The sequence below is a fragment of the Lepisosteus platostomus genome, chromosome 11 (genome assembly GCF_059453375.1).
Source record: "Lepisosteus platostomus isolate fLepPlt1 chromosome 11, fLepPlt1.hap1, whole genome shotgun sequence".
NCBI lineage: Eukaryota > Metazoa > Chordata > Actinopteri > Semionotiformes > Lepisosteidae > Lepisosteus > Lepisosteus platostomus.
In genome coordinates this window covers 39,909,830-39,927,523 of record NC_142621.1, presented here as the reverse complement: position 1 = coordinate 39,927,523, position 17,694 = coordinate 39,909,830, and the positions used below count along the sequence as shown (strand labels likewise).

General features: G+C 33.8%; 1 protein-coding gene across 2 annotated transcripts in view; it reads right to left on the bottom strand.

The window, feature by feature from the left end:
* The window catches only part of ankfn1a (ankyrin repeat and fibronectin type III domain containing 1a), a 196,259-nt gene that overhangs the window by 159,453 nt on the left and 19,112 nt on the right, over window positions 1-17,694 (bottom strand). For both annotated transcript variants that reach the window (XM_088599653.1, XM_088599654.1), the window contains one exon: window positions 13,901-14,073. In XM_088599653.1, coding sequence (XP_088455779.1) covers window positions 13,901-14,073 — 173 coding nt within the window. The remainder of the gene's footprint in view (window positions 1-13,900; window positions 14,074-17,694) is intronic.

Below are 17,694 nucleotides of genomic sequence, written 5' to 3'. Positions count from 1 at the left end.
TAAAATGTAAAGATGTAAAAATATATTACCTAGCCAACTGAATTCTTAAAACGCTTACAGAACAGATTTTTAGATTGTGTTGTTTTAATCTTATTGATGAAACTCATCTGCAAAAGCAAAAAAACTGAACACTGATTTACCTAAAAATGCAATATGTGACTGATGTATTGCGGCACCTTTATGGAGCTCTACAATTTTGTTCTATTCCTAGTTTTTTACTTTGCTGAAAAAAACAAAATACAGTATAAGTACAGTAATGTAAACATGACCAAGAGTAAATTTTGTTTACTCAAAAATCCTTTTAAATATGTCTTACTTGGGTTCTATGAAGCCCTATGAAATTAATTAGCACACTTATTACTACAAATGCTAGTGGTGTCATGAACTTATCCATTTTGTGCATTGATAGGTGCTTTATCAATACACCATTATCCAGAAACAAAAGCTTATATCTCTTTTTTAGAAACTGTCATGTGTCATGGTAAGCAAACTGGACTGTAGATGCATGTTACTTAATACCATATTTTAAAAACCTAACGTACAATTGTCTAAGCTAATAGGAACACATACAATACAAAGGCCAAGGAACTTTATAAAAGACCTATAAGTAATTTTTACATTGAAGGAGACCTGACATCAAAAGAAAAAAAAACAGATCTTTTCATAAATATGAACTTAAGGTGTGCTTTAAGACTTAGCTTCATAACGGTTCAGCATCTTATAAAGGTAAATTCTCAATTTCAAGCCTATTATCAGCTTACATTTATTATAACAACTGCCATGTATTAAAACCAAAGACTAATACCATACATCATTGCATTGTACCAAGCAACATAAAAAGTTGCCCATTTCCAAGGAAATGTCTCTTTCAAGGGCTCCAATGATGTATGTGAACAGAATAGAATGTCATCTGTTTCTGACAACACATGGGAGAAAAAAATCATTTTGTGCTGTACAAGTGCACTTAACTGCATGCCTAATTTCATTAAAAACAGGAAATCGAAAGAATAAAACAAAGCAGGGCCAATCATAATGAGGAAAAGGCCAGTTTCTATGACAACAGCTGTCGCATGCTGTTACAGCCACAGTGAGAGGTCTAACTAGAGAGACAGACGTTGACAGTAAAATACCAGGCACCTCTATTCTCTCAGTCCCCGCGCCAAAAAGAACGAGGCAGTTCCAAAAAAATCATTCTACTGAGATTCATGAGGAACAAAAAGTGACACAACAGTTGATTACTTTTAAATCATGCAATCAAGCCCCAGTAAGTCCTCTCAGCTTTCTGAGTTTAGGTTTTTTAGATGGCTCAGTTGACAAATATTTTAGTGAAGTAAGTTTGGCAAAATATGTGCAATGCGTGAAAAAAAACAAAACATAATGACTTTGTCCTAACTGGAGCTTTCTGACATTAAGTCTGTTAAAAGTTAAATTTTAAAGCAGTCTACTTTAAATGTGATCTGCAATAGCTTACCAATTGATACCTCAGTTTTCTGTATTAAATACTTTACATCCTGTATTATAAAGACTAAAATTAATACAGATTATTTTTAATTATCATTATTCAATATTGCCATGTCTATTTATGTCATCTGTCACATTACAACATTTCTATCTTTAAGTACTGTGCTTTTCCTAAGTTTGGATGATGAAGGAGGGTTTCCCAGGTAAAAACATAATGCAACAGACATACAGTAATACAGAGAAACCAGAGATTAAAAATTTCAGGTAAAGCACAGCTGTGAGATGTCAATATAACTTGTAGTTTGCTAAAAACCTGAAATCAGATGTGTTACCATTTTGTTTGGAGTCAAACATGACAGAGGATTTGGGCTCCTACTGAGCAGCAAACATCTGCTAAACTCTTAAACTGGGAGTCATTGTGGAAAGGAATAATAACACTGCAACTACAGACAAGACTCAAAAAGGTGTCGCTAACACAAGCATGTGCTCCCTCAAATCAGCAAATAATGAAGAAAAAGATGACTTCTATGATAAACTACATCAGATGCAGCACCCAATAACAACACAATGATACACCTTGGTGACTTCAAACTGGAAATGACAGCTTGATAGGAAGAAGTACTTGGAGCAGAAGCAAAGAAATAGCAGACAATGGAGAAAGACTGCTGAGCCTGTACAGGTATATTGAAAGCAAGGCCTTCAAAAGTCTTTCTTAAAGTCCCAGTCATCCAAAACTTCATTACTGTATTTTCTGGACAATGTATAAAAGCATGCTTTATTAAGAGCAACAGATTTTACTAAACACAAAAATTGTATTTTAAAAAAAGTAAATTTTATAATACCCTTATTTTCACATTTCACCTTATATTTTATATAGGTAAATAACCAGGAACCTGAAACTCTCTGTGGCTAAAACTATAGATAAGTATATTCATTAATGAAGCTGAAAAACACTACCACCTAAATAAACTGATTCCATTTTACATGTATGTATAAAAAATTATACATCTACAAATTATCGTATTTGCCAGGTGTATAAAATTACTCCATAGCAACTCCTGTTGCAAATAAGTCATCCATAAACAGAGATAAACTTTAGATAAACAAATATGCATTTCTAGATATTCCTCACTAAGTAAAGTCAAAAACTTAAAATGGACGAAAAGATAATTCATAAAGCCTACTGTACATATTAAACCATACTGTTTTATTCTTTTCATTTGATTTTCTGTCTGATGTTTGTATGACACAAACTGTCATCTCAATTCACAAATTGCTTAAACTGGTTATATAAATATCTTCTTGGTCCTTGGCAGCTGGTTAAACATATCAAAGCAAATGCATTAAAATATATTTAATGTAGCTAAAAATTTCTCCACCTTTTTTGTACTTCTAAATAGTTAACGTTCGTTTAATTTGAACATCAGATTTGCACTAGATTCAGAGCACTTACTGTAATTTCATTGAAAAGTAGTCCATGGTTCAATGGATGGTATAAAACAGAGCATAATACTGATATATTTAGTTTACAAACAGTATTTTATTGGTTCACTTTAACTTCATCCTAGCATGCATGACTAATTATTGTGGTACGGTGTAATGAGTCACCCAGCGAACAAGTAAACCAACAAAAAGTGAATTACATGTCAACTAATACTTATGATTACCTGTTTATCATTTCCACAGGAAGAGAAAAGCCTCAGGCCCCTGGCTAGATAAAGGATGTCTAGCTGAATCATCATCGTCTTAATTTATCTGTCAACTAATTGTGACCAGACACTAGTCACAAATCAAGCTCCCATATTTTTTGTGCAAACTGCTTCTGTCCCTTAACAGATTCTGGCAGACCTGGGCCATCTGATAATTGTTACTGTTTGAAAAATCCCTCTCAGTTATTATTCATGGGCTTCTTGTCAATTGAAATGTAGCATTACTGAAATCCAGTGTAGGTTGATAGGTAGTTTAATTATGCATTCACTAAAGACTTCAAAGTTACATACTGTACTTCACTCAGATTGTGTTTTTATCTCTTTTAATAAGTTATGGTATCACAGCAGTGTGATAAAAACACTTGGTTCTATTACATATGCAAGCATAGCTTGCCAATGTAAACTCAGATGAACACATTCCTTGCCACTCATGCATTCACATATTGTTTGCTATTTTATGTTCAGAAAGCAACAAAAGGCAGCTGAAGTGTGAGTTTTAAGATTTTCTAATGGCATAGTGTATTCTCACTTTTTGCACAGGAAATGCTATGAGCTCCTCTTTGTTAAGTTGAATGTTCTAACAGATGAGTGGCTGCCACTGGTCCTGGACAGCAACAATCTAACAGTTCTTACAACAATCAATTTGGAAAAATTAAACCGATGCAAGTTTCGATCAATTTAGGACATTTATTGGTTAAATTATGTCAAAAATAGGCAACAGTTGTGCTTGAGAGGTACTGTACAAGTTACTGGTATTAGCTTTTCAAATGATCTATGAAATTACTTAATCAAACGTATCACCTGCTTAAGTGGTCAAAACACAGTTGTTCCAAGTATTCCCTTGCTACAGAGTTTGGAACACATTTAAAGTTATAGAGCTTAGCAATACAGACACTAAGATGTGAACAAGAAAACAGTTTAAGGCAGTAGATTAAGACTGCATAACTGATACAGTAGCTTTTACAAGTCTGTACAGAGTTATCAGTACACGGGCAATACTCGAGACCATCTCTGTTTTGATCATACCTGACTTAGCAACCCTAGATGGATGGGACTTCTAAAATATGAAAGTGCAGGCAGAAACACAACAAAACAGAAATCAATGGATAGCATGAAATCACATGTGGTTTGAGTTCACACAGTACCTACTGTACATTCTTTCAATATCCCAGTACCTGTACTGCCACTGTACAATATCATAGCACCTTATGTTTAATTCCACCTCAGTCTTTATCTGTCCACCTTTGGGACAAAAGCAGACGCTAGTTGAAAATGTTATCTAAAGCCACAGACCTGCTGTCATTTGGACAGTCCTCCAGTCTTCTCCAGAATTAGAAGAAAATAATTTAGTAATTCTTATTAACAACTGATTAAAAGCTCAACATTGAACAATATACGTCTGAACTCTAGGACAAAACCTTAACTTCAAGCAAGGCCCTTTAATGGTTGAGCCACTTTGTAAGCATATTCCATATTTCGATAACTTTCAAAACAACTGTTTTTCTGTCTTCATTTAACTTTACTAAAATAAAATTGAATTCAATAAGACTGCTAAATTAAATAAAATAATAGCTTTGTGCATATTACTTTTTTCTCCAAACCCCATTACTATTACACAATAGTTTTGGGAACAAAATAAAACAACAGGTACTGGGAACAATTTTGATTTACAATGCACAGATATGAAGTTAAAAATATCACTGCTACAAATCAAAGCATTATAAACTGAATGAGCATTTTGAGTCTGTCACAGTTCCAGGACCTTTCTACTCAAGGTGCATTAAAGCTTGTCTCTATACATTAATTTATTTAGTATTCCACTATATAACATTTCAGCTATTCAAGAGTTAAAATGTTCTGTTATTCATAACTGTATTGTTTACTTTATTGGGGTATCCGACATCTTAATAATTAATAAATATCAATTAACCTTATGTACAGTATGATAGTTTATTAGATGTACCTAGATATACTTCATATATTGTATACTCTAATATACTGGACAGGTGCCCATTTGAATCTCTAGAGTAATCACATAAAACAGTTTCATTTGTGATACTGGAGCCAGAGTTCTCCACAATTTCCAAGACACATACAGCAGTTGACCTTAGCGTATGAGTTATTATAGTATATCTTAATCTTTATATACTATGTTGATTAATGTTGTTTTAATAAAGACAGCAATTGCATTTTTGTAATTACATAAGGAGACAGCTAGCTATAAATCTAGCTATAGCTTTAAGGTAAGCATTTTTTATGTCTAATTTGAGAACAAGAACAATGGTCCAATGTAAACAGTAAGACATGTGGTGAACTTTGTGTGGACAGGAGCATTTAAAAACAAAGCCTGGTTTCAGCAATGGAAGCTGTACATGTTGTTTCTCTTCTCTGCTGGGGCTCTTGAATTACGGTGCCCTCTGTTGGATAAGAGTAGATGATGGTTAAATGGACAAAAGGCTGCTAATCTTGACCTGTATTAAACCAAGCTAATTGAATTCATGTCAGCAGATAAGTAAGTTTCCCTGTTTAGCAGTACTATGAACATATCTGCTTTTCATTTTTACTTAGATGCAATGTGAAAATCAAGTTAATTGCTTTTCACCACCAAAATTAACATCTACATTCAATATATCCAGAATAATGTACACAAATATGCCTTTTAATTATGTCTGCAAAAAGTTTATTTTTTAATTATAAAAAACGAATCATTGTTTTCACTGGAAGTTTTTCCTCCAGACATTATAATAATTGTACCTATTTTTTATATTTTTCAATATATTTTTTAATCTTATCATGTTGGTGTCAGCTTCACATTAATAAACAGAGAGAACCAAAGTTTCATTTGTGCCATTCAGTCCTTAACACTCTGGTTATACTATACAGTTTGCATTCAAAAAACATTTTTAAAAAATACTATAAAACTCAAAGAAAATAAACTCTGAAAGTCTCTCTATACTTTTAACCCAGACCCTAAAACATTGTATTACTGAAAATGTGAATGATAACAATTTCCACTCTAGTTTCTAGTAACACAAGAAAAATATATCTCTAAAAATACAGGATGGAGAAAAACATGTATGGTAGGAGTCGTCTAAGAAAAAAAATCTGATTACAGATACTGCTTAATACCTTCCTGTTCTTCCCAGAACAAAATGTTCATATAATGGAAGTTGGTGTTGTGCTATAAACTAATGCTACACAACACATTAGTTATATTCTTTACTGCATTTTCATGGAATAAGAGAGTGATCGCAGAACACAACATTTGATCAAGAGTCTCATATTGCAAAGTTGTTTGCAGAATTGACTTTTTTGTAATGAAAAACAGAATAATCATTTTAATAGACGAGAGATTTTGTGGCTTGGCAAAGGTTTTATAGACTCTTCCTGCATTACTAGTCAAGTAATTTATGATTTATTTACACTTGTGCCTACGGCAGAGATAACAAAGTTATGCCTTTCAAACATACAGCTCTTGGATCAATATCGGCTTGAACATGATATAATTGTTAGTTCACTTGGAGTGGCAGAGACCGTTTATTACCTGCTACAGCAAAATTGGTAAAAGTTTGGGAAGGTTTGAGGGCAAGACTTTAATTTCCAAAACAATTTAGCAATTGATTTTCAGTCAATGTTTACTAAGCTACCGTATCTCTGGGAATACTAGTAAAGCCAGAAAACAGGCATTTGTAGAAAAAAAAAGAAGTGTTCTTAAGACAGTGGTTCCAGCTGCCCTATAATTTCACTTGTAGTATCAATACTTCAGCCCATTTTTTTTATTTTCTCATTTGTACATTAGTGGCTGTCGTATTTAAAAGATGCAATTGATTTTTTGAATAAATTAAATGTTGTACATTGTGTACTCAAAGATTCCACATGAGTCTGTTTTTTTTAGAGTATGCAGATTGATTTATCATGCCCATTTTATTCTGCAGACCTTTGTGCCAAAATATTATCTACAGTACTAAGGGAGAATGGTTCATATGCTAATTTGTACATGAGTAAGTTGAAGTGATTTAACATTAATGAGGATGTATTATTCCAACAAAATATGTGTGACATGCACGTCATGTTGTCTGTAATGGAATGCAACAGATGTGGTTTTGCTTGAACTTCTGAAGTAGAACTCTGAAGGGTTAAAGTATAACAAACCATCAAATTTCCAGATACCAAAACCAATTTTGCAGTTACATTTAAGGATGTGTGAGCCAGTTTATCAGAAGGAAAAATGACAAAAAATCTGTTATGCAGACTGATAAAAACAGTATATTCCATAGTTTGGTTAGATCCTAATAACTGCGAGAGAGACATGAGATATGCAGAGTGCATTTGGTGTTGATGACATGGCTGAAGGAATTGGCTGCTTAGACACCCCCCTTTTCAACAGGGGCAGGGACAAGGGGGTACAAGAGATGCTCCATGGGGTGTCCCGAATGTGAGACTTGTATATTGAGGCGAGTGGAATTGTGCTGCAATGATTAGGATCCAACCTTCCTTTGCAATTTCTGTTATAACTTCTTATTAACTCCATTTGAAAGCATGCAGCTTTCACCATTCAGCTTACTCACAATTCGTTAGATTGATAGAATTGCATTTGACCCCCTGGAGTTACAATGAAAGACAAATGAAATTAATGGTGGATTGTTATTTCGATTGAGGCTACAGTATAAGATTATGAAAAATGCATTAGCACAGAATAGAAGACATTTCTTTAAACAGGCAACAAAAGAGAATAAGCAAGTGGAGAAGTGTGTGTCAGCACTGCACTGAGAATGCTAAGATTATTAAGAGAAATTGTCATCTCAACTGAAGAACACTTTTTACAGCCCACTACTTAAGTCTTATAAGTGCAAAAAGAATCTAGAGAATTTGATCTCACAGATTTAATGGGTTTCATACTATTTGGTGGCTAGACTAACTTTAAGATCAGTTAAAATCTGATATACTAATAAATAAAAAAGACTGAGAAGTAATTAATTTGTGTTGTTTTGTGGACAATTGTGTAAATACTCAGGATACTCATCCTGAATGTACAGTACCATTTAATTATGAAATCATAATGCTTAGAATCTGGTCTGTGATTAAACTCAACAAACGCTGAGAAACTCTTCATATCCACTTTATTAAGGTCTGATATAGACATACCTGTAGATGCCAAACTTTTAATTGCCTTACCTTTGGTACTTTTACTCAACTCCAAGGCACAATTTTTGTGCATTAAAGGTATATACAGTAGCATTGTTAATTAAAATGAAGTTATGTGAACAGTTATTTAATTACACGTTACTGATTATTGTCGAATGGATACTGGGCTATTTGAGGTGTGGCAGAAACCAATATTCCAACTGTACCCTCAATATTTGCACTGTAGTTCTAAGAGAAATGCAAGTGAACACATCAAGTAGTTATATGAAGTATAAAGGTCTGAAAAGGCCTCCTGTGAAGTACAGAATTTATAATAATTAACTTAAATACCTGTTGTATTAAGACATTATTTTTTCTATGGGCTAACCAATACATTGCCATCTATACTGTACATTAATTAGCAAGTATGAACAGAAAAAAAATCCTAATCAGGTGTATAACACTAGAAAGGTTCAGCTCCTCATCTTCTCAGTCTCCTAAAATCATAAACCACCCAAATTACATTCTGTATTATAACAGGATTTAAATTAGTCTATATACTGTACATGTATTGTAGAGCTCTTCCTTCCAAAGACTGATGGGTGTGATGCCCCATAAGTGGCATTCTTGTACTATCAGGGTTGACATGCTTAGGTGAATTTAAACAAATCTTCCCTTTGTTTTTGTCATACAGTTTAAAGACAGATATAAATTATCCTGTTAGGTCTCCATGGGGCTCTGGTTTAATTAATATACAGTATGATTGCAATACTAATCTCCTGCTCTGATACATAGCACAGTAGTGATTATACAAAAGAAGATTTGCCACAGCATTTTATTCAGCTTCTTTTGGTAAACTACAATTCTGAAAGACAAAAAATAAACTATTATTCGCAAGTTGTCACAACTTGCAGACAACACTGACAATTCTAATAACAATACACTTACATTCACCAAAGTCACCAAGAGTACGGTATAAAGTGAGTGGATTACTAAGAATCCACGGATTCACACACAGATATAAAAAATGAATTTAAATGCCAAATAATACAAACATATAACTGTGAAGTATCAGTATCATAAAGTCTTTCAATACCATTATCAGACCCCCTTGATCTCTACAAATGGAAACTGTATTATATACCAGACATCAAAACACAGAATTAAAAAAACAACATGATTCTGGGTAATGGATAAATTGAGACTGGTTATTATAAAAGATAATCAAAGGCAGTATCCTAGAGATAGGTATTATAGGGCAAACTGACAGTAAAGAAGACGGGTAAATGTTCAGTACCTAATCGCAAATTAATAACAAACAGCTACACCGCTATTTATTAATGATAGCAATGGACACATAAAATCTAACGTAAACGTTGACACTAGGCTTATTCAAGAATGTATTCCACATATTAATAACCCAATAACCACCAAGGAAAAACAGCAGTTGTGCAAGCACAATAACTGCAAAGCTATGTGGGACTCTTTGTTTCTCTGTCTAGATTTTGACAACATTTTAAAGTTGTTTTTGCTTTTGAGCTGAAGGCTTTGCCTTCTGTCATAATAAGAAAGAGAAAGATTAACACTTCATAGTTTTGAGATACACACAACAGTTCTCCTGACAACAGCATGAACTAACACATTCAAGTTGACTTGAAACCTACATTACTGTCAGAAAGTAAAAATTAACTATCCTAGAGACAGATTTTGCTACACTATACTGATAAAACAACTCACATATACATAAGTTAGCATTAATAAAAATACTCTTATCTCAGATACCTACTGTACATCAACTATGAAAAATGGAATAGAATAACATTCCTATTGAAAAGAGTTACCACCAACAGCTGAGTACTGTTTGTGGTGTTTCCAGGCCAGTGAATCACATTCTACATATGCAAATGAGGAAAGTGGGCATTTTGATGGTATTGTCTTCCATCATATGATCCAGCTTTCAAGCCACTGCATCCTATTTATGGACTACAGAATGTCACAAAGAGGAAATAACAGATTTTATTGCCATAGTAAAACAAAAGGTAGGTTTTAAGAACCCAAACACAATTTGGTCATTAATAACAGTTCCAAAATAAGAAACTCACTTTGACAATTTGTAAAATAAAATACATAGCAAATAAGGTTTATTTTCTGAATCTGCTTCCAATGAGCTGCATTTCTACACATTTCCCATAGCTGAGGTTAATGATGAAATTGATTTCCTGCTTCACCCACCAAGAGAATTGTAATGCCCCTTTCTCTGTGGGGAAATTAGACAGTTGGCTTGTTTCCTCAACACATTTCTGTAACAGGATCATTTACAGAATAGCATTGGTAAATTAATTGTTTATTATGTTGTATAAAATGCTTGAGTTTTAGGATGTTATGAGTATCAATAACAGTGTCCACAGGTTACAGCATCTCATAACCAGTAAATCTGATAATTCACTCTTACTGTAAAAAAGGAATGATGCAGAAATCTTATGTGGAAGCCTCTGATGCTTCAGTATATATGCTACTGGTTCCAGAACAGTAAGCATGTTTCAGCACAGTGCTGTGACAGTCCTGTATATTGAGAGCAGCTGATCTGTTCAATTCTGTTCTCACATGAAAGATCACAAACTTCAAGGTTAAAATCACATAGGACAGAGGTTGAAGGCAAGTCTGGACCGGCATCACTATGACAGTTGATAGAGAAAGCTTGCCTTTGTTTCAGATTAATTACATGAAAACAAAGCATGACTCTCTTACCAACAAATTTTCACATTGGGCTATGTATAATGCAGTGCTTAGTTGATACAACTTTTCTTTTTAAATGATAGTGAAAATTATCAGTGCTGCAGCAATATGAAGTGTGTATCTGTTACACATTAAAATAGACATATTTTGCTCATTTCAACTTTAAAGAACAGGCATAAATACCTAAGGTTTAGCAGGAAAAAGAAAAATCTAGAAGCTATAATTCAAATTACCTTGTCAGCTAGCACCTGTAGATTTGTTAAAGCTGCATAACAGCAGCAGAATCATTCTCAGACATGGCTGTTGATTCTAACAGTCCCTGACAAACTCTTTCTCCCCCCTGGGATGGTTTTGTGAAAAGATTATGTAAATCATACAAGATTACAAGATGATACCACATATGCTGCAGCATCCAGCCATAAGCACACATACTGAGACAGTATATCTCAATGTTTTTTGTATCCTATTAGAATGTTGGCTGAGCATGTTGATAGCATCAAGCTGCTGCGCTTTCAGAAAAAAAATAAGATGTGCTTAAAAAAAACAGTCCTGGTTTATCTTTTTATGTGATCTTTTGTTAGCTGATGAACTGTCAGTGCCATCTGAGGCTGTGGCAAAGCAAGCATAGCACAGTAGTGATATTACATTTTGCAAATTTTATTCTATGTGACATTAAGCATACTTGAAACTAAAGGAAATATTTATCTTATTCCTGCTTGAGCTTATTACATACTGTACGTTCCCTCCTGAGTTATACATACTGCACCAAGATATCTTACAGGTATATACTGTACATATTCATATACTAAGACAAACAACACTGGAACCAACAGCATTTGTTGCCTTTTTAATGCCTTTTAGTACAGTTGCAAGAAAAAGTTTGTGAACCTTTTGGAATTACCTGGATTTCTGCATTAATTACTTATAAAAATGTGGTCTGAACTTCAACTAAATCACAACAATAAACAAACACAATCTGCTTAAACCAATAACACACAAACAATTTTACTTCTTGTCAGTACTGAATACATAAGTAATTAATGCAGAAATCCAGGTAATTCCAAAAGGTTCACAAACTTTTTCTTGCAACTGTACTGTATATTGTATTGCTGAAATAAAGACATATTTGGAAACAGCAGTTCATAACAGGATTTTAAAATAGCAACCATAAAATTGTGATAGATACAGCGTGCAACATAGACCAATAGTAACTGTCAGTTTCCATATCATCATATAAAAAACACTTTTTACAGATTACTGAGCATTTTATACAAATTAACATATACAGAACATGTTTTATTAACTTGTTTAAATTTGGTGGTAGGCAGACTGGTTCTCAGAGTTAACGCTGTGAATAAATTTAATTATAAGACAAAAACCAGAAGTAATGTCTGAGAAAGGAAGGCATGTCTTAATGTATTACTGATCTGAAAATCCTAGAGCAAAGGATACAATAATATGAAGCAAAAAGCAAGTGTCCTTCTGTACTGTAGTTTTGAGTATAACAAAACGCTTTTAACCAAACACTAATCTTGAGTCTAAGTGCATTTATTAAATTCATAAAGTGCTAACTAATATGACATTTTTGTTTCAATTAGCATGGAAAAAAAAAGATAAACAGTGGGATCACAACAGTTCCCATAATGAAACCTATACAAACAGTATACAGTAAGTAGCTCCAAGCCAGACAGAAGGAAATCACAAAACAGACTTGGAGTTAAAAAATGCCCCAGCTTCTCTAACTGTAAGGACTAAGGTACAGTATAAGCAGCAAAAAAAACAAATTTAAGCGAATAGCATAATTGCAGATATTTCTTTCCTGAATTTAGATGTAATTTGTGAAGAAAGTTGCTAACCCATAGACAATGCAGAGGTAGCACATGGTCCACACACTCCCAGACCAACATACAGGTATCTGTCTTTTGTGACTATACAGAGTGTGTTAGAATGGTGAGTGCAAAAGAAGCACAACTGCCTGTGCAGCAGACCTGCACCCACATTACTTGAAAATTACTTAACACAAAAGTAATCATAAAATGAAATGTAATTGAAGACCTTACAATTTTTGGGGAAATTTAACTTTCTCTACTATTTGTTTACCATTACAATTAGAACAATGCATCTTATATAACAAACTGGTTATGTAACTTAACTGCATTCTACTAATTGTTGTTGTTTTCATCTCATAGTTTAACTTGTTGGTTGTTGTGTTGGAAACTAATTTTGAAGCTGACTGCCATTCTGGTTTTAGAACTTCAGGGAACAATAGTCTGCACATCAATTTCAGTTTGACTACATCTCTTATTTTTTAGACTTATACTGTATGTCTCTTTAGTTTAATTCCATCATATTACTAATAATAAAAACTTCACTCTTTTACGAAAGGCATTAGAACACACTAAGAAAGCCTATTGTATCTGATATAACACTGAAGATGTGAAAATTATTTTGACAATATCCACTCCTTTTTACATACTTACCTAGTGAATAATTATTCAGTTATGATTACCATCTTCAGTGGGAACCTAGCTGAGTGGATTGTTCAAGTTCAATCCTAATTCAAGTTCAAGTTCATGGATTCGACGCCCCCTTCCACCTTTAATTTTAATTTGATTAGTCAAAATGTAACTACAATTAGTTTGGTTTAACTAGAGGTAATATAGTAGTATATATTGATACATACCCATTCTGAGGTACTGTCGATTTCCCACTTGCTTTCCTATAGTGTATTTCTGATATTTCTATGAGGCAATATTCTGTGGAGCACTGCACTAGTGTGAAGCACTCGACTTTGCCTTTACTGAAAATGAGCATATGTTTCAATTTGGTCAAATAACATTTGTGACAGAGCAGCCTAGCGGGTACTGTACCTGCAGTGTTCCAAAGAAGGCCCCCAGGGCTGCAGGGCAGGCGGCGGCGCTTCCTCAAAGTGGTGCCTTCTTGCCCAGAGCCTCTCGGAGATCCTGAATAAGGGGATACTGGCACTGGAGTGTTATCCAATGACTGGGTCTTGCCCAGCACTGGGGCTTTTCTATCCAAAGGCCTGAAAAGAAATAATACATCATATGTGTAAGGAATCTGTGAGTGACCTGGCTGAATCCAGGGAATTGTCTCCAGATGCTCTTGAGAAGGACTGGTCAGGTGACAAAAAAGAACTACAGGTGTTGCTGCACTGCTGGAAAAGGCAGCATAACCCTGCAAGGGACAATAATTATAATTAATTATGTCTCAGAAAATCCTACTGGCAGGATGCTTAGAGATAATCAGCAAAGATTAAGATAAGGCAGGTCTTGCTTAATTGACCTTTAAGAGTTTTTAAAACAAGAATCAACAGTTATGCACATTGTATATGTTACTGTTCTATTGAGTTTTGCAGAAGTGTTCAGGTAAAAGTTCCTCATAAAAGATTAATTCTCTAAAGCAGGTGGTCGGCATTTAGGGAAATGCATACATATGTTTAAGGTATAGTAAACAGAGTGCAGACAAGAGGTGAATGTTCCATATAGGGTGATGTGCTTAGGATCTGTATTAGGACCAATGTTCCTCCTAAATACATTTCAATTATCTAGATTTTGGCATAGTAAGATTGACTCTAGAATTCTATACGAAATTTATATTTACAAAGAATTCAAGACTGGACAGAAATAAAGATGGCATTTAATGTAGACAAGTGCTAAATTCAGGTAACAAACACAAACTTTAAAACATAAAATGGTAAAAACTGAAACTGCAGAAGCTACCTAAGGAAAATATTGGGAGTTTATGGTTAGACATACAGCATTCTTTAAAAGATCAGAATTCAAATCTGGATATTTTTCAAATTGTACAAGTACAAATTGTACTAGTAAGACTTAGAATATTGTCTTCAGCTTTGATTACCAATGCAAAAACAAATATTGCTACTCTGGAAACAATTCAGACAAAAATGACTGTATACATTTCTGGACTCATGGAATGTCCTTCTACAAACTAAAATATATATAATTTTAGTCTCAGAGAAGTTCAAAAGAGGATCTGATTCAAGTATTCAACATTCTCAAAGGCAAAGTTGACCCTAATTTGCTTCATGTGAAGCAACTCGAAAAAACGAGACACAGGTGAAAACTACAGGAATGTGCATTTACTGCATAACTGATACCACGAGTCACTTCTTAACTGATACCACGAGCCTAAGTTGATACCCTGGTTCATTTCTAGAAAAGATGGGTTGAGATCTTTGGATCAATTAGTTACTAACTATCAAGTTGGTTAGATCATTTGTAACTGCTTTTATATTCTTGTGTCCTGGCCACATTGGAAAAACCTATAACACAACTACTTTGAGGAAACGACTGGGTAAGATTTTTAGATCATTTAGCGTCTAAAAACGAAATGAACTAAATGGGTCAAATGGCCTCTACAAACTTTGTTATGTTCTTATATTAAATGTGTATTTTCCACATATGTATTTATGTGTATCCCCAGTGTTTTCAGACTCCAATCACACAATAAGAACCAAAAATGACTAATATTCTAATAATATACTAATGTCCAATAGATAACCAAACTATTAACTAGTGTGCATTTTGTTGTGTTATTTAACTATAAAAACCTTTGTTTCAAATGATTGATTTAGGATTGACAATTCAACAAAACACCAACTGCATACTGCTGCTGTGAATAAAACTGATAATATAACAAATATGGGTTTATATTTTATTCTTATGTTTTCCAAATTTCCCCAAGAAAAGTAACTGAAAGATTGATTTCAATATTTACATCACGTTACAGTATATGCAATATTTTTATAGCCTCTATAGATGTTGAACTGGTGTGTTCACTAAGGAGAATTCAGGTAAGGTAACGTCTTATGTAAATCTGGCCATTTTTTATCAAGAAACAAATTATTTCTTAAACAAATAAAGAAAATATGTTTCTAAATATTTTTGATCAAAAGTCTACAGTCTTCTGTTTGCTGTACATACACTATTTTCTGTACTCTAACACATGAAAGTTAAATAATTGTTCCTTAGATTCCGTTGATATAATTTAATCTGGTATAATTCTTCATTTATTAAACATAAACTTTAGTCAAAAATAACCAAAAATTGAAGTAAAAACCTTTCAAGCAAGCTGTCAGTAGAAAATTAGAAATGTATCATGAATGTTGTTCTCATGAAATACTAAATTTAACAACAACCAAAGCCAATTCCTACACAGAAGGCTACAGTATATCAGTTATAGGTTAAGATCACTTTAACATGATAAACAAGTGGCATTGTTTTTCTTCCTCAAGAACATGCTATACCTGGAGTCTGAGACGATGTAGCTTCGGCTTTTCCAGGATCCTTTTCTGTAAGATCCAGTCTTTCTTCGTCGTAGGAAAAACTCCACAAGTTTCTCCAAGATGAACATGGTGTCTGTCAGGTCAAACTAGCCTTATCCAAATCCATTTTAATGGCAGGTAACACTGAACACAATTTTTCTTCTACAAAGATCCGTTGAAGCTGAAGCAAGGCATCTTCACTGCAGTGTGCCTTAAAGAAAACTTGGCTGTATTTCTTTTGCCATTTTGAAACAATCCCTTCTTTAGTCGCCGTAACTTTTAAAATGCCAAATCCGTAATATAATCACAGGTAAGGCAGAGTATTTCTTTACATGATACAATAACTCCGGACAAACTTCTTTTCACTATCCAGGTGGTATCCAATATCATGAATATTTAATTTCCCTCAAAACAATGGTCCAATTAATTGTGCTCCGTAGCTAACGCCACACACAATGCCCTAAAATTTCACTGCAGGAAATCAAGGCGATCGGGCATTCAAATATAAGAGGTAAATGGATTGGTCTCGTCTTTTCTAATACCACAGCGTGAAAAATAATATGGTCTGCATTGCTTCTGATTGTTTTTGGTCTTTGACTTTTTTTCAACTTCTCTTCCAAAAACTGCAAGACTTCTACCTTAGCTTAACCCATATTCTACAAATTGTTGTCTTCCTTGCACTATGTTTTATCTTTTTGTAAATACAGTATAGTGATGGGGGAAGCAGTCACTATTAAAAATGTGCAAAAAAAGTAAGTTGTTGGATCTTTAAATGGAACTATTTCTGCAACAAAAGATTGGTGGCACGCAGATGCAATAAATCAGAATAAGAATGACCACATTTAGGTGATCAACTTGTGGATTGTGAAAAGAATTCTTCACATGACGGAAAATTGTGCTTTTGGGATTTATCTGTCCTGATTACATGTAAAACTTTTAATTAAAAATAGGAAGTTGCAGATTGCTTGAATAAAATAACAAGACCACAGAAACGCAATAAAATTTGGAACCTCCCTTAGCATTAATACTTTGCAACCTCATGATATTACTGCTGCAAACTGCATATTTCAAAAACCTAAAGCTTGTATAGCCATCATTAAACATCAAAATCTTTATCTTCTCACCTGCCTCTCACAATTTCTTTAGGTCAAGAATCATATTCACATTAGGTATGGAGATACAATGTGTGAAATGAAAAATAAGTAAAAAGAATGGGTAAACAAAACCAGTTCTCTGAAATGCAAAAACATTGTTGTAAAACTTTTAGTAATGAAAAATGAACAGAATGCAAAAACCTTTATCTTCAAAGACATAGATGCAGAGTCACTGGCTAGCACTGTAAGAGGGCAGCTGTCTCCC